Source organism: Pelophylax lessonae (genome assembly GCF_965119305.1).
Source record: "Pelophylax lessonae genome assembly, chromosome: 3".
Taxonomy (NCBI): domain Eukaryota; kingdom Metazoa; phylum Chordata; class Amphibia; order Anura; family Ranidae; genus Pelophylax; species Pelophylax lessonae.
Genome location: NC_138770.1, coordinates 355,811,708 through 355,830,322, shown reverse-complemented (window position 1 = coordinate 355,830,322; position 18,615 = coordinate 355,811,708). Strand labels below are relative to the sequence as shown.

The following is an 18,615-nucleotide window of genomic DNA, read 5'->3' as shown; positions in this document are numbered from 1 at the left end:
AGAGCCAAGCCAACCATCAAATAGTGAACATCTGATGAACAGGTAATCTAGTTACGCCTACACCTTAGGGTGTACATGAGCCTTGTGGAAAATATTGTTATGAAGGATTCTATGTTTTATCTACACCCAGGCCTGCTGATAGGGTGGGGACCAGGCACACAGGGGGGCCCCAACAGCATGGGGAATCGGTGCAGATGGATGGAGTGGCAAATGCAGAAGGAAGCCCTGTGCAGCTCTCTACAGCAGCTGAAAGCCAGTTTCTTACCCCTCCTGCCAGCTTTCACATGCTGCAGGGAGCGACACAGACACAGGGCATCATTCCTGCAGTTGCTTCTCCGACACTGATCCCCCTCCCTGTTCTGCCTGCTTCTGACCCTTCTTCTGCCTGCTTCACCCCCCTTCCCGTGTGCCCCCCTTTTACTGTGCTGCCCCCCTGTGCTGCAGGCTTACCTGTCCTGTAAAAATAATAATAAACATTGTAATAAATAATTTAAAAAAGAATTGCTAACATTTTTTACATTAAAAAAAGTTATCTATTTTCCAAAAAAAAATGTAAAATTTTTTTTTAAAAAGGGCTAATTCACACAGGTTTTCTGTTATGTTTGTGAGAGAAAAAAGATGCGATCCCTGATACCTAAACTTAGTTGGTGTAGCCAGCGTCCCAGAGAAACGTATTAAAACATTTTGACATTTTGACATTTGACAAAGTCCCATTTCCTTTGACCTGAGGCATCAAAATGTTTTAATTCTGTTATGTTTGTGTCCACTATTATAGATTTTAGTGTATATTGAGTGAAAATATTGTCTTGATAAATTTGGGGGGGACCCTGCCAGGTAGGCTGTACGAGGCCCCGTGATTTCTAACAGCAGCCCTGTCTACACCTGAATAGTAAAGTCCTGAACAAGCTGGCCTGTGTATCATGAGTTCATCTAAGTTGGCTTTATGTTACAGTTTTTTAGGCAAAATGTAGATAAAGTTAGCAGTGTATAATAATGAAACCCATAACTGACTGGCACTTGCACACCAACAAGCCAAACGCAAATTGCTGCACTGACAAAATGGTTGTTACCTTGAGAGAAACTAAAAAAACAAAAATATATTGGCTAAATATATATTTGTAAATTGATTGCTTTTTTTGGTCATCCAAAAAGGCTGTTACATATGTTTATTTAATTCCTTTGTATTTGGGACAATGGCAGGTAACTCACAGCTTACATCAAAGTATACCAAATACTTGGGACATTTTCTCTTATGCATATTGGAAAAGAATAATGTGTACTGGCAAATGGATACATATGGCCTTATTCAAGAATTAAGGAAGGCATGGTGTCAGATGTAATCTGCAGCACACCATAGTGACCAAGCAGAATTTTCTCTTTTTATTGAAGTCCATTCAGTGCAAGACAAATTCCTGACAGCCTTGTTGAATAAACTCTAAATACTTGAGATGAAGGATCTATTTCTTCTACATCCTCTGTTGTACTGTGCAGCCATTTTTCTATATCAATGTTTCTCAAAAATTTTCACCAAAGAAAATACATGCAAAAGTATTAGGCACCCTGATCTTGAGAACCTTTTCCCAGTAGATGTAACTAGTTCTCAGAATTAGGCTAGTGGGGTTTATCATCTTCCTTTTTGCTAAGAAAAATAAGCTTTGCAGAAACTCAAAAAAAAAAAAAAAAAGATATGAAAAGCATCAGATAAAAAAGAGCTGTAAGGATAGAGAAATACCAGTTTGTCCTGTATAGATTTTGATATGAGCATAACATGGCTAAATACAAGAGAATTTCCATCATGTTTGTCCATACCCCTCACCTAGAGAGAACGCTCTATCCCTATTTAAGATGCCATTACTCCATCAATGATTGGAGGAGAGGATAGATAGCTCATCCCCAAATGCAGAACCATATTCCAGTAAAAAGATTCACATAATAACTATACCCTAGATATTTACCTGCTGATACGCATGAAGAGCCGCTTCTGGAACACGGATCCCAAGTCTCAACATCCATTTTGTCTCTTCAATCAGATGGATTATTCTGTAATTCAATGTACCCGTGTTAGCCAACAGCAGCTTTCTAGTATAGATTACCAGTATTGTAGTGCGGTGAATGAACAGCTTATATTTTGCAGATGGAAATACCAATGGTATAAAAAAATTACCTCATATCACTGTTGACCCTCAACTGTTGTGTGCCAGGTTCTCGGATAAGTAATGTAAAATGAAGTCCGCTCAGACCTCTGTCTACCTGAGACTTCCACTTCTGATACCACAGATCTTCATATGATACCAAGGCAGAAGCTATTTGATTATACAGCTTCACTGTATGTGAGTATGTGAGACATGTTGCTACAATTTTCACATTTTTGAAAGCCTTTGGGAAAAAAAGGCACAACAACAGTCATATTAGTATGTTATTTGATTACTTAAATAGTAAAAATATTTGGTAGATAAAAACTTGTGGGAAATAGTCTTGTCAATGTATCACAACTGCAATGTAACAGGCTATACTTAATTGCCATGAATACCTCAGATAGCACCAGCATAAGTTTTGCTCCACTCATCTGAATAGGGATAGGTAACACAGAAAAGGTTACAGTCTCACTCTTTTTTTCCTAAGAAAGTTGCTGTAACTTGACTAAACAGTAAGACACTGAGAAGTGCTAGAAATTGTTGTTTTGATAAAATAGCATCAAAGTGGGAGAAAACTGGTTCTGTCCCAAGAATTCATTGAATAATGATTGCAAATGAGTTTAACCAGTTTTTCACACCATCACCTCTAGAGAGTACAGTGCTAAGATATAGAACAGGGGTAGGGAACCTATGGCTCGTGAGCCAGACGTGGCTCTTTTGATGGCTGCATCTGGCTCAAAGACAAATCTTTAATAAAGGGGGGGCGTGTCCGGACGTGAGCCGTGCTGGACGTGTAGTCCCAGAGCTCCGCCGCGTCTACCACTCAATCCAGTGCCATCCATGTAGCTGTGCCCATTGCCAAGGAGATTTCTGCACCCATCGACGGTACACTTTGTGGGCTACCCACTGCTACACTAAGTTCGTCTCTGGGTGATCGGATTGCCGTGCTATGGACCCCGTGGCCTACTCATGGTACCGCCACCGGCTCATGTGCTGTGCATGTGAGGGCCTTGGCAATCACTGCCCGGTAAGGAGACCTGCCATCTGCTCCCTGTGCCCCGACAGACATGATCTCCTTCCTCTCTGGCACCCGGGGACCTGTGGTAGCTACCTCTTACATCCACTTATGAGGCCTTCAGCAGCCAGCCGCCATTTTCTCAGGGCCTATACTCACCTCCATCACTCACAGGCCTGCAGGCGCTTCACCACTCCGGCTTCATTGCATACCTGCCTGCTCTGCTCTCTTCCCGACCGGACTCCAGGCACTTTCACACGGCTCCATCCACTCACTGTATAGCTGCGGCCCATGAATATGAATATTAAATAAAGGTTCCCAACCCCTGAAATATAATGTATGGCTCTCATGGAATTACATTTGAAAATATGTGGTGTTCATGGCTCTCTCAGCCAAAAAGGTTCCCGACCCCTGATATAGAATGTTAGAAACTGAGGAGCAACACCCAGCAAATTGCTCTGGCAAAAACTTTCTCTTGAGTTCATAGTGTTTAGCAAAAAAGCAGATGAAGGCCAAGGTTGTTGCTTATTTATAACATAAGCTTTACCTTGCTTTAAACATCCTGCATTCATAGCTTAAAAGATTTGGCCCTGTCTTTTTGGACCCTGAAACTTAACAAAAAGCTGGATTTCTCTATGTCCAGTTCTTAGCTGAATCTAGATACTTAAAAGATGAGTCTACACACTTCCAGTGTGTGAAAGTTCCAATTTCTTGGGTTAGCACAGAATGTCATGAGGAAAATCTTCTGAGATTTGCAGAATGGAATGAAATTGTGTGGTATTTTTAAGTATCTTATCAGTATTTAGCGCAGGCAAGAGACAGGATGGCCCTATTAATGACTACACTGCCCGACACTTCTCTGACAGAGAAAATACAAGTAAATTTTAAAAAAATGGGTAATCTCTGAGAGGTAAAGCCGAGTAAACACTGGCCAAATTTCGGGAGACATTTGCTAGTTCAAAAAAACTGTCTGACATTCAGCCCGTGTGTATATCGGTCTGTCTGCCATATAGCTGGCTTCAGTTGGACAAGCATCCTAGAAAACCAGCAGTCGACCGACTCCCGATCAGCACCAATCGATGTACTAATGTTGGATACTTAGTACAGCGTCTCTGACCGGAGCTGTCAGTTTTTTTTCCTGCAACCTGTTGGGTTATATGAAATAAAAATGTTAATGTGTACCAAGCTTAATTAAGGCTGCATTATTAAAGCAATTTGAGATTGGAGATTTAGATTATTGCAGATTTCCTTCAGTAACTTTAATTCAATTTTATCCTTACTTTCATTATATTTTCAATCCTTGAAAGCAGCTTCCGTGACCAGATAATTGCACCAATTGCAGGTGGCATGTTTCTTGGTAAGACAGGCTCTTCCTGTAAAATGAAGGATGTACACTGTTATAACACCATACACTAGAGTTAGAGATACAGATAATGTCATAAGAGATAAGCATAGTGTAAAAACTGTATGTCTCTTCTTTGTTCATTAGTGCTTTACTAAATACTATATTTTCCATATTTATACATTTATTTACTTTTATCAAATGCTTGATGCTGGTCTTCTGCCACATACAATAGAACTATGAACCCTTTAACACTCTTGTTTGACTAGAATTATATATGTAGCACCCTACAGGTAGGTGCTAGGTAAAGGTATAGTGGCAGTGGTGGGATTCAGACGGTTCGCACCGGTTCCATAGAACCGGTTACTAACTTTCTGCAAGTTCGCAGAACCGGCTGTTCCCTCTGTGCGTCTAAGGACGCGCAGTACAATTGAATGTCCCGCGCTCGGACCGCGCAGCTGCAGACGTGGCGGCCGGGGAGCAGAGCAGTGCGCCCCGACCCACCCATTCTGTGACAATAGCGAATGAAAATTCGCTGATGTCACACAGATCCTCCTCCTGGCCAATCAGGGAGCGGGTCATTCTTTTTTTTTTTTACATTGCATTTATTATGCGATTTTTAATTTTGGGTGATGTCATTTTGGGTGACATAAAATAAATCAGTAAACATTTGTCTTTTGAAACTGCAATTTTCTATTTGTAGAAATGTTATTTATTTGAAGAAATACAATGAAAGAATGATTGTATAAGTTGTGTTTAGTACACTTAAAGAATATGTTTTCCCAACATTTTATATTCCTGATATGTGTCTGTTGTACCACGTGTGTGTCAAACTGGGACAGAGGCTTTTAAAGGGGACTAGGGGCAATCCTCCTAGGTGTGCAGCTAATTGAGTCACCTATTCTTTCTATCTGCTGGCTAATTTGGCTAACTCTTGGAGGTATCTATGATGGGATTAGCCTTGTGTCAGTTCTACCTCGTTATCTAAACCTTTGTGTGATGTTTTGAGTAAATATTTGGTTTTATTGTGGTTTGGCTTTATATGTGGTGACTGATCTACTTTTGAAAGTGTATAAAAACCTATATTTCTGTTCAATAAACAGTCATTCCTTTGGTTCTTATCCCAACATCTTGTCTGTGTATAATACTTGGGGTAACAGGGCTGGTATTAGCTCTCGGTCTGCTTTAATGGTTTGAAGGGCAGGAGGCACTGTTTGGCAGAAACACCTAATCAGAGTGCCAAGCGGTTCAGTCACACCATGTACTTTTATTAAACAGTATCCTGTTCTCTTTGTATTTCTACTGTTGTGTGAAATACTTTGTGATCCTGCCAATCCCCCTGCTTTCCTATTTCAAACTGACCATGCAAGGCAAGAGAGCACATCTATCCCAGCGTGGTCATTTTTCTGGCTGTGCTGGGAAAACAGCTTGCTTGTCCTCTAATGATCAGACTTATGCTGACAACCCGACCCACACACAGATGTTTACTGGGAAGATCATTGAGCTGCTGTTTCTCCACCTCTCTAATCCCCTTATGAAGCTGAGGAAATAGATTCTACCTAGATATTTTGCCTTTCCTTTTTTTTTTTTTTTTTTTTTTTTTAACTGAATGGGTTGCAGGCACAAACCTTTGATTCAAATATATTATTCAGTAGCCACAAAGCTATAAACTGAGAGCAGAGCTGTGGGAGGGACCCACAGGCCCACCCACTACAGGCTGCCTGCAGAGAAAACTACAGAGAGAATAGATACAAAACCAGTAACCCTGCACAAGTAGTAAGAGCAGCAGTGACTGGTCATTATTACAGGAAGATCCTGCACAAAGGCAAAGTTTTACACTGGATTACTGTACAATTCTGGAAGAAGTACACAAAGCACACAAAGATACAAGTAAGAATACACGTGCCTCTTCTATTTAAACAAGCTTTTCCCAGCAAGGGTTTCTTCAGCATTTGACAGGGATTCTTTGAACAATGATCAACTTCTGACTGTTAGATAAGTAACCACTGACAACAATGATCTATAACGCTAATCTGTAAGAGAAGGATTCTTCCTAATGACCACAAGTGCAAGAAGCATTATTATCAGTGACTATCACACTACTGTACCATGAGTTGTAGATATAGTTATTATTAGCAGGGGATTCCCAAAACCAGAAGCTTACTTCAAGGGTACCTCTGTGTTAAAAAGGTTGAAAAAGACTGATTTTGATAATATTTGGTTACCCCTAAGTTAAAGTGGAAGCTGGAACGATTGGATCAGGTAAGAAAAAGGGAGGTCTGGGGGACAGCTGAAGCACAGAAGGTTTTTTACCTTAATGCATAGAATGTATAAAGGTGAAAAGCCATAAGACTTTACAATCCCTTTAAGCTTTAAGCATACTAAAGCTTTCTTTTTTTCTCAAACACTAGGTTGCAGCTCCTGTTTTAAGGTGTATTCAAGCTTTAGTTGATGCAAAGTAACAAGAGCAATAGTTTCAGCTACGATCTGCCCATTGCCCTGCTGTACAAGAGAATTGATAACATTTCTAACAGGATCTTAAATTTCCATTTGAACCATTACCATGTGGTTAGTTGCTATAGTAAACCTAAAGAAAAATGTACAGAGAGCTTGTATGGCACCAGCCTTTAGTTGCAGGCTACCAAAGACCTCTATGATATAACTGAACCCAGTTAGAGAAAAAATGTGCCTGTTTGTAAAAATTCTTTATTCTGTTTGCATAACATTTTTACATACCTTAAAGGTTTCATATAATTGTTGAACCTCTTTCAGTTCATCATAGAACCAGTCAAAAACTTCTACATAACACTCATTAATGATGTGTTTTATCCCCTGCCTATGTCTCACAGCAGAAAACCTTTGAAGAAAAGAACAGCATTTATAAATCGGGAAAAGCACAAAAAGTACAAGCTGCTTTCATAATAGTAGCAGTAATATTTTTTTTCACAAAAGTTTAAGCGTGACATACCTGAACAGATATTTAAAAAAGTGAATACAATATGAGCCTGCCTTTAAAGTGACAGCTTTTATTCCCCAAATCTGACAACAGTATAGTAGGCTCAGAAGGGTATTTAACCCTTATAAGGGGGTACCACCATCCCTTAAACAAAGAACAACAAACATACACCAAAATGGGACTTTTACGGATACTGATGAACAACACTTTTGTATAAAATTCATACAATAAATGATTTTATACAATAGTGTTTTGTATTGGTACTTGCAAAAGTCCCATTTTGGTGTATATTTGTTGAGCTTTCAATCCCAAACTACATAATTTTTTGCATAGTGCATATAAATGAAAAAGGCTGTCCCATTTCCTTATGGAAATTGAAGAGTCATAATTAGTTCACAGAACATTGTAGTATCTTTGCAGTAATTAGATAAACTGCAAAATGTAAGATCATGTCCACTAAAAAAAATGGGATTTTTGACTTACCAAAAAATCAATTTCTCTGATGTTCATTGACGGACACAGCTTTGATCTTCTTAACTATTGGGATATACTACAGGAGTAAGACACTAGGCAGAAAAAAAGTCTGGCTTGACCTATGGGCAGCCCCAGGGGGTATACTCCCTCTCTCTGCCATAGGTGCTCAGTTTTGTTACAAGCAGTGTCAGAAGAATTACAACTCCATAGAGGGGTGGGTGCTGTCTCCGTCAATGAACATCAGAGCAATAGATTTTATAGTAAGTAAAAAATCCCATTTTCTCTTTCGTTCATTGACGGACACAGCTCCTGATAAACATGAGGGGTGGGAACAGCAAAAAAGAAACTCGCAAGGCTAAACTATAGCCAACCAGGTAAACAGGAGCTCAACCAAAACATGTTAAGGGTAAGGAGGAACCTAACGTGTATCCCACCAGGATCATCCACAAAGGGGATCCCCAATATGGCCTGAACGGCCTCCAAGCGCTGTAGGTCCTAGTGCTATACAGCACATAGGACCCAACAATTCTGGTAAGTCATTTATTCCTACCACAAGCCACAGGAAAAAAGGAATCCATGTCACTTAAGTCACAAACTTTTTATTTATTGAGCACGAAGCACTTTGCACCTGATCACCACTTGAAAAGACTTTATTGAATTTTACATTTATTTTATTCACATATATTGACCACCACCGGAAAATACTTATTTATCTATTTATCAATTTCTTGGAACTTTTTATTAATTTTCATATGTTCAATTGATTTGTATTTTCACTTATACTGTAAAGATAAGTTTTCAACATTGTTCACATACATTTAGATAATTTTTTTTGCGGCAAGCGCTGTATATAACCTAGACTGTAAATCAGATGATACTGACCCCACAGGGTCACTAGCGCATCTGTGGCGTCTGCCAGAGGATCCTGCGACCGAGCCACAAACCTCTGAACCTTTCTGTTGAGTCAGGACACCAACAGATTAGGGATGCCCCACTGGAGACAACTGATGAAACACCTCCAGATGAAGGGACCAATCCCCCTGCTCCATTGCCTGCCAACTGAGGTAATCCGCCTGCCAGATTTCCACTCCGGGAATGTGTACGGTAAAGAGGGCTGGAACGAACCGTTCTGCCCACCTGAAAATGCCAGCTACCTCCAGAGCCGCCAGGACACTTCTTGTGTCCCCCTGGTGATTGACATAGACCAAGGCCGTGGCATTGTCTGATTGAATGCGCACTAGACATCCTTGAAGATGATCCGTCCAATGTTCCAGGTACAGTCTGATAGCTTGGAGTACCAAGACATTGATCGGTAGTCTGGACTCTTTCAGTGTCCAGACTCCCTGAGCAGAATATTTGCAGATGATGCCTCCCCAGCCAGAAAGGCTGGCATTCGTGGTGACCACGGTCCAATACAAGGGGAGGAAGGATTTGCCCAGCCGAAGAATGAAGCCACCATATCAGGGACTCTTCCGTTCCCGGCTCAGCCAGATCTGATTGTCCTGAGACTGCAGATTCTTGTCCCATTTGGCCAGAATCTCCCTTGCAGGGACCTCGTATAGAACTGTGCAAACGAAACCGCCTTGTAGGTAGACACCATCAGGCCCAGCACCCACATGCAAGTGCGGAGAGATTACCATCTGCTGGATAGCAGGAGATGAATTACAGCCTGCAGTTTCTGGAGTTTGTCCAGAGGAAGGAGCACTCTGGCTAGGCCTAGTCCACAGTCAGACCCAGATAGTCCAGCTTTGTGGACAGAACCAGAGCAGACTTCTGAAAATTCTAAATCAAGCCAAGCACCCTCACGCTCATATGGTGATTTCCAGGTTTTCCACCTGAGCATTAGGAGACTCCACTCGCAGAAGGAGGTTGTCCTAGTAGCCCAGTACCGTGATCCCCCATTGGCCTAACAATGCTAACACTGGGGCCAACACTTTCATGAAGACCCGAGAAGCAGGAGTGAGACCAAAGGGTAATGCCACAAACTGATAATGCTCCTCTCCCATGGAAAAGCCCAGGAAGTGCTGGAGACCGACACATATTGGAATGTGAAGGTAAGCGTCCTTAATATTGATGGAGGCAAGAAAAATCCCTCTGATGCAGGGAAGTCACCACTGTGTGAATGGACTCCATTCTGAACTTCTGCACCTGCACAAAGCAGCTCAGCACCTTGAGGTCCAGAATTTGACGCACCTTGCCTTCCTTCCTGGGGACTGTAAACAGGTTTGAGTAAAAACCCCTGAAAATGTTCCGAAGTTGGAAACTGAACCATCACCCTTTGTAGTAAAAGGTCTTGCACCGCCCCAAAAAGAGCCTGTAAGTGGACCGGGGACAGTCACACGTTGGAAGGAAGAACCTTACCGGAGGGTAAGAACGAAACTCGATCTTGTCACCAGACTGAATGACCTCCTGAACCCACCTAACTTGTACCAGGGGAGTCCACGGGTCCGGGAACCAGTGAAGACGTCCCCCCAACCCAGATACGGGTGAGGGTGCACCTTCATGCTGAAGGGGCCTTGTCCGCGGGTCTGGAGAAGCCTGCTCTTGACTTGTCAGACCAAGTTCGCTTGGATTCTCCAGAGGAGGCCCCAAAGGCTCCGATCCCTTGTTAGTAAACCCTGAGGGACAAAAAAACTTCTTATAAGCCCAGAAAGAGGGCACACATCTATGACGAGGGTCCTTGCCCTTAGTAGCCTTCGGAAGAAAGGTACTCTTCCCCCCCTGTGAGACCTTTAATGATGTCATCCAGGGTAGCACCAAACAGGCGATCTCCTTGAAAGGGAAGATCAGTCAAGGCATTTTTAGAAGTCTGGTCCCAAGACCAGCATTTGAGCCAAAAGACATGCCAAAGGACCACTGCCAAAACAGAGAGCCGAGCCAAATAGACATCACTGATAAACTGCAGCCCCTGGACCAGCTGGTCCGTTAGCTTAGCAAATGCAGGGGGGAGCTACTTCCCCTCTAGATCATAGCGCAAAAGCCTAGCCCAATCGGTTACAGTCTGTGACACCAGGGCAATGGTGAATATCGGCCTCAGTGCCTAACCAGCCAGGGTGTACATATTGCGGGCCACAGCCTCTGCCTTCCTGTCAGCTGGGTCCTTAAAGGCCGGGGACTCTTCAACTGGAAGCATGGTTGCCTTGTTTAATCTGGAAACCGGAGGGGTATAGCCCAGCAAAATTGCTTAGGAAACCCAAGGGGACGCTTTGGTTGTCCCCACTATTTAGTGAAAATTCTGTCAAAATAGAAGGGGAAAGGGAACACCTTTTCCGCTTTGGATGGCTCGTGAATGCCAAAGGGAACCTGAAACTCCACCACAGCTTCAGCTGCATCCTCTATCTTTAAGGTCTTATGCGCAGCTACAATTAGTGCGTGCCTTTTTGTATGCGGTTGCAGAAGTGGAGGAATCCTCCTCACTATCTGAGGATTCAGGGCGCGTGATCGCAGACCCAGCAGGGAGAGAGGGGGGACAGTTACTTACCATACCAGGAACCAGGCAGGCACTGCTCCAGACAGAACTTCCTCACCATCAAAATGGGGGGCTGTCGGCCAGGAGGAACGCTGCGACTCGAGACCTGGGCGTATACGATCTTGCAAGGTGTTTAACTCGCAGGCCAGCCCCTGTCCAGTGGGGCTGTTCTGCAGCCAATCTGCGCACGCGCTGGCCAGACTGGGGTGACCACTGGATTTAGATTATCCAGCCCTTCGTCCAGTCCAGCAGTTGACAGTGGATCCTACAGGAAAAAATCCAGGAGAAAAAAATTCTATCCAAAAAGAAAAAATTGCAAGGACCAGAGATCCCAGCAAGGAACTAGGTCTATACTCCTGACTAGGCAGAACAAAAAAACTGAGTACCTATAGCAGAGAGAGGGAGTATACCTCCTGGGACTGCCCATAGGTGTAGCCAGACTTTTTTCTGCCTAGTGTCCTACTCCTGAAGGGGGAAGTATAAGCCAATGATTAAGAAGATCAGGAGCTGTGTCCGTCAATGAACGAAAGAGAAAAAATGTTTTTTAGTTTTGCTTAGACTATGGAAAGATTTGATACGAGAGATTTACCCTCACTTTATACCCCGATGGAAATAATTTTATTAGACAAGAATTGAATTGATGACATTTTTGCAATAGACAGAGATAAAAAAAAAAAAGATGATATAGTGGTGCTACCCTCCCCCTGACACTAATATGTAAAAAAAATATATATTTTATTCCTGTTTGCGTTGCTGTTGGGAAGTTTCCTAGTGGCCTGCCTGGTAAAAAATAGTCAGCAGGACAAAATGTAATGGGCAATTTCTGTAACAGAGCCCCAAAAAGTAAAAATCAGACCAAGGTTTTCATCCATTTGCATTCTATCCAACACTAAGACAAAGTTTTCATTTGACATACACCAACTGTAGAATGTAGTATGAATTAATTTAGGGGCATGTTTACAAAACTATGGTTAATCCAGGCATATATACAATGCTAGATTTACCAGCATTTACTGAGCAAATACAGATTTTACTGGAAGCAATCAGCACAAATGTACATGCACTTTCATTATGCAAATTCTTTACAGACTAAGTCAACCCCTAAATATATCGATATGATTAGTAGTTGAAATTAAATTAGGTGACGCATTACTACACAGTGCCAAACGACTTTTTTTTTTTTGCATTTCCAGAAGTGTAAAAATATTTTTAAAACAATCTCGCTCAGTCCTGGTTTCCCTCTATTTCTCATTATTGTAATTAGTAGGTTGAATGTTGTAATAACAATCCCTATTATATACAGCACTGGTATGAACGAACAGTTTTAGTTACCAGCTGCTCACACAAGGTCTATTCACTAAACTAATCTGAGATTCAGTATTGATTTACAGAAATGATTAAATCCTGAATTTAAAAGAGTTTTCCAATTCTGATTTAAAAAGTGTAGCACCCCCCACCCCCCTTAAGGGCCACAGTGATCTGGGATCCCTCGCCCTGCACAGCCAGGCACGAAGTAATGTACTGCTCAAGGATAAAAACACTTCCGTTAAAGCTCAAACCTCTGAGGGATAGTTTGGGTGCACGCCCTGGTTGCAACAGGAGCATGTGGAAAAAATGGACTGGATGGCAGCACTCCGAAACAATCACATTTATTCAAAGATGAAAAATAAAAAGATGACAATACCACAGCGGAGATGATAACAGAAAACACCTAATGCGTTTCGCAGCAAGACAGGTGCTTAGTCATGGCTGAGCCAGACTGTGAATTTTCACAGTCACCTGAGAATTGATTTGAAGGATTAGAACTTGGATGGGGGTTGGGAATTATGGGATGCCTACTTGACTTTAAAACAATTCCAGGGACAACGTTTCCTATATAAAGTAGATATACACTCCTCTGCTTCCTCCAGCACTTGTTTGCTTGCAGACCTCCGCTGGCATACTGTTAGTGGATCTGACACAGCTTTTTGAGCAAAAGCCTGTTATAGGAAGGAACCCAAGGCCCCTTTGGTGAGTTACAAGTCAGTGTCCAGCATACATCCCTTTGGCTACTGATCCCAGCACTGCCTTTTCAGACACTGCCAACCCTCCTGGCTGCAGCTGCCCCTTTCAGTAGCCCTTCTGACTAACTTCTCCACAGTCCTCCCAGTTTGAACATTTACAAGCCCACCCGGCTGACTTCTCAGGAGAACTCCCAGATGTACTAACCCTGCTCCTGCTGTCCTTTTCTTGCTGCTGTGCCTCCAGGAAAGGGTTCCTCTGTGTGTTGTGAGGGATCCTTCCAGCACCCGAGCCCCAGGCCCGAGGTCACAACCCCCAAGACTAGGGGGTACCCTCAAGGGCCATGGACAGCCTCCTCAGCACTCCATCTCCCACTGACTGCCCCTGCTGGTATGACTCATGCCTCTCATGCCTATTTATGAGGTGTCTACCCCCTGCCAGCCTCTTTTCCCTTTTTGCTAGGCATTGGCCGGGGATCTCATAAATATGCCAAACAGCCCCTCCTAGCTTGCAACCACTACATCTAGAATCTTCTCCAAGGTTCCAGAAAACAGGGGAGGCACCAGAAGAGCTGTCTGCTGAGTTATCCAGCCTCACTAAGTCACTCAACCCTGACCGAAATTCAACCCAGGCCTGGCTCTCATCCAATCCAATTTGCCTTCACTAACAGTTAACTATCTACAACAAGCACACTAGCTAGAGGATGCTACAGAAGTTTTTAGGAAATAAGTGTACTAGCATTTGTATACTCTTACCGTTGAAGAACAGACAAGGCATCTTTGCATGCTATTCGTCTAAGGAACAAAGCTTGTATGTACACAGAGATGTACTTTTCAGTTTGCTGGTTTATCACTAAGAATTCAGAATATCCTTCTTCAAAAGGGTTATGATCCCTGTAGAAGTCAAGATGAAAGATATTATAAAGGCCTGTTAGTAAAATCAGTGCAGATAGAACTCAAGGTCAGCCTCGAATATCACGTAATGAAAACAGGGTTACATGTTTGATATTAAGTTCTAGGTTTAAAACCAATCTCTTGGATTATACATTGATTTGGCACACAGAGATAATAGGGGGATATCCAGTCCTATCAGAAAAGAAATACAGCACCCACAAACAGAAAGCATAATTTCTCTTTATTCACAATTTTTAAAATACATTTGGAAGTTTCCAAATAGGTAATTATTATTAATAAGCAATAATTAAAAGAGCCTTGTCTGTGTTATACCATGACACTATTAGCCATTACTTAAAAAATTAGATGAATACTCCAAAATGTTTACAGACTCTGGCAGCACAATTTTATCACTATCATTACCTTGAAATATTTCAGTGCTGGAAGTGTATGGTTATGCTCTGCTCTAATGCCTACTTGGCACAGACGCACGCAATTCCAGCATGCTTATTTATGACACTATTATGCCATTCTAGAAAGATTATGCAGCAGTCAGATCAAGCCCAAGCAAGCTTCTAATGTCCATATTCAACTTAAGAAGTTAAAAAAAAAAATATTGTGGCACTTTAATCAGCCAGAAGTTTAAAGCTTCGTCTTGAAAATGCACTATGCTGTGCATGGTAAGTGCTGTGAAACTTTATATATGCTTTTTCTGGAATATTATACTCATGAGGAGCTGATCATGTTGCTGTTGAGGTAAAGGACATTTATGGGAAGTGACTGCTACTGAAGCTTAGCCCATGAACCCATGATATGAACCCACATTTACAAGTACCATTCATCTGTATTATGTACAGCCTAGAAACATATGGTGCCATATGGTCACATGGCCAATGGGTCACAGCCAGGCTCCCGTTGTTGGAGTCCACATAGGACCTACCTGCACAAACCCAAATGGCATATCCATTGTCATCAACTTTTCTGGAAAAGTACCTACAGGTTTGTTAAGCTACACTACTAAAATCATATATGTTATTTACTGTATATAGTTCATGTTGGCCAAAATATTTAATTACAGCATTAAAGTCACTAAGTTACATAAAGCTAAACCTCTAGGATAAAATTCCCATGCATATTAGCTTTTATGTGGTAATCCACAGAAGCTTGTCTGGGTTATTTACCTTTTCTCTGTGTCTAGCAATATGTCAGCATCAATATACTGAGCAAGCAGTTCAATCATCTCCTCCAGCTTTTCCATTAAAACTGAGGACAGTGTGCAGTCATCATCATCCATATCTTCTCGGTTATATAGGTTAGCTGCAAATGGATCAGCATTTTATCAGATTTTGTTACATGCAGAATATATACTACAATTAAAGTTAACATACTTTCAAGTGGTCGCAATAACCACTGTCTTTCAGCAAAACTTTTTACTCTTCAAGACTTCCAGTTTTGGTTCCATCAATCCACCATGTAATATGTCAGCTTTTGCCCGATTTACCATACTTTCATTCTTAAAGCTTACAATTATTTCTTTAAAATGTCTCAATTCCTTTTTATGTGTGTGAGCTCTGCCTTACCTGTTTTATGTTGTAAAAACACCTCGCCCATGAAATGTTTGTAATATAACACTACTTTTTACAATTAACACTATGACGTGCAATTCCAGGTGTGGCTCATATGAGCATTTCTGCACAATTTTTACGGATTGTACACATGCATAGCATTACATGCATGGGGCATCCCATTAAAATTAATACTAAAAATGTAGCAAAGTAGCATCTGAACACTTTTCAGCTTTTTGAGTCTTTTAATCGTGTATTTTTATGCATTTTCTTCATCAGAGAAAGCAAGGAGCACCGCCTACTGACCCAATGCATGAATATGTGAATGAGTGTGGCCTTAGCCAGTGTGGCTCCAGCCAAACCCCCTTGCATGTTTCGCCCCACACACCGAGGCTTGCCCACAGAGGTCACAGAGAACCCCTAATAGCGCAAAAGTGCCTACTCTCTTCACTGCAACCGGCATGGAGATTTTTAGCCCAGCTTAGAGAGGCACTGCAAGTTATACCTTATTGCATTTGCTTCATGCTTTTTCGTGCAAAAGAGCACTTTTTTTTTGCTAGCTGCATTTGAAGTGCTATTAACAATGAATGTTACCACAAGTACACACAAAAGCACTCTATTTTGCATACAATCACATAATGCTATAGTGTGAATGCAGCCTAAAGTTGCAAATAAGCAATACTGAATATATAATCTATTTCAGTTAGCTCCACTTTGCCCCTTTTATTCTATTTATCAAATCATAGGAGCACTCCTATCAATTATTAAATAAAGATAAATAGATTTAAGTGAGATCTTCCTCAGCAAAGCTTTAATTTAGGCCTCAAACACACTGCTGCTGTTAAACTCATATTTTTGTAAGTTTATATGTTTTTTTTTTTCTGCTCTTAAACTCCCCTCTATGTTATCTTAAGTGTCCATGCACACATGGACATTTTTGGCAGTTTATCAGTAGAAGAGTTCATTGGCTGTTTTCTGAGGAGTGGGAATTCTGACCACAAAAAAACGATAAACGCTGTTAAACGCTCATAAACTCTAGGCACGTTTAGCACTTCAGCATTTGGTTATTTATAAAAATTATTGTAATTTATTAATAAATTAAAATTCTGGCCATTTAAATAAATAAATTCCAAACTCTGTTAAACTCACATAAACTGTTTTGAAAAAATGCAGCTTAAGTAAATTTAATGTTAGGATAAACAGTGTTTACAAGAAACCAGTATGCATGAGGCCTTATGCTCGATTCACACCTATGCATGTTGCTTTTAAAGGTTTCTGCAGTGCTTTCTTGAACATGCGATTTACAGCAATTTTGCTGCGGTTTGCTTTTTGCGTTGAAAATTTGTTGTTGGGCAGATTAAAAACTGTGAAACACAAATCACAGCAAAAACACGGTAAAACACGGTAAAAATACACTACATGCTTTTCTGCAGCTTATCCATTGAATTCTATTGAACCAAAAACGCAAAAAAGCACTGTTTTGCTGACCCTTTCAAAAAAATGCAGAGGCACTAAAATTGAAGAAAAGGAGAAAAGTTTGGGACTTTATATGAGACATATAGTAAAAAAGTCTCCATCCCTGGATCAATATGAAAACAAGGGGGAATATGTATGTCTCATATACAGTGGCTATGTAAGTACTGTAGGGGAGGATCATCTGTCCCCTCTCTGGTTACCACCTTCCCCTAGTGTGTGGACCTATAAGTTATACTAATATGCTTTATTGTAGATCTACGATGCATTCGCCCCTGAAGAAGTGATGATTGTCACGAAACGCGTAGGGCTTAATGATGCATCTGAATTTTGACATATTATATCACTTTACTACGATGGTGCATGGCTATGCTTTATGTTATGCATGTATCAATAGCATATTGATGCTATCATTGGAATATGCTATGTTTCTGTTATTACCCAATGGGTTCTCATTATGTATCCCAATTTTTATACATTGTACCACTTTACCTTGATTGTTTATTGTCATGCTATGTGTTATGCGTGTGTAAATAGCATATGGATGTTACCATCGGTGTATGTCATGTACGTGTTCCTATTAAATAAATATATGGTTTTAAACCGTGACCAGTTTTTCAGACACCATCTTGCCTCAATTAAAGACCCACATACATATTCCCCCTTGTTTTCAGAGGCACTAAAATGTATTGATGTGAACATGTTCCATAGAAGCCCATATTAAAAAAACATCCTGCATTTCTGCAAAAAGCATTAAAAAACACATTGGTGTTAATGGACCCTCTAAAGTATCAGATACATACATTTCTTGTTTCTTACACATTACTAACGTAATAAAATATATAATGTGTCCTATATACATTCCAAATTATTATAATTGCCTACATAAAACTTCTATCACTCCAACCCCTCCTGCGCTAAGCTAAAAGGGTAAAGCTACATACTTGACTTTTAAATAAAGATTACTAGAAACAAATAGGCTAGTTATTGCTCCCTGAATCAAATTATCAGTTGCTAAAATTGTAAACATCTTTGGCACAATCCTCATAGTCATATATCCAGGATCATCCAAGCCCAATAGTGCAATAATGAAGCTATTCTTGACATGTGACCATATGAGCTTAGTTTGAGTTCTTAAAAAATAATAGCTAGGGTCTGAGACACATTACAGGCAAATTTACGTGTCTAAAAAAAAAAACGACATAGTTTATGGCTCAACAATGTTATATTTTATAAAGCATATAACTTTACACTATGATTCATGTGCAGTTTTTTTTTTTTTTATATTTAAA

General features: G+C 40.9%; 1 protein-coding gene across 1 annotated transcript in view; it reads right to left on the bottom strand.

Annotated features, from left to right (window-relative positions):
- Positions 1 to 18,615, bottom strand: part of LOC309549672 (dynein axonemal heavy chain 5-like) — a 303,485-nt gene that overhangs the window by 234,711 nt on the left and 50,159 nt on the right. The window contains exons 13-18 of the mRNA XM_082250083.1: positions 15,467 to 15,602; positions 14,148 to 14,285; positions 7,229 to 7,349; positions 4,431 to 4,523; positions 2,165 to 2,376; positions 1,956 to 2,040 (exon numbers count right to left, since the gene is read on the bottom strand). Of these exons, the coding sequence (XP_082106209.1) occupies positions 1,956 to 2,040; positions 2,165 to 2,376; positions 4,431 to 4,523; positions 7,229 to 7,349; positions 14,148 to 14,285; positions 15,467 to 15,602 (785 nt within the window). The remainder of the gene's footprint in view (positions 1 to 1,955; positions 2,041 to 2,164; positions 2,377 to 4,430; positions 4,524 to 7,228; positions 7,350 to 14,147; positions 14,286 to 15,466; positions 15,603 to 18,615) is intronic.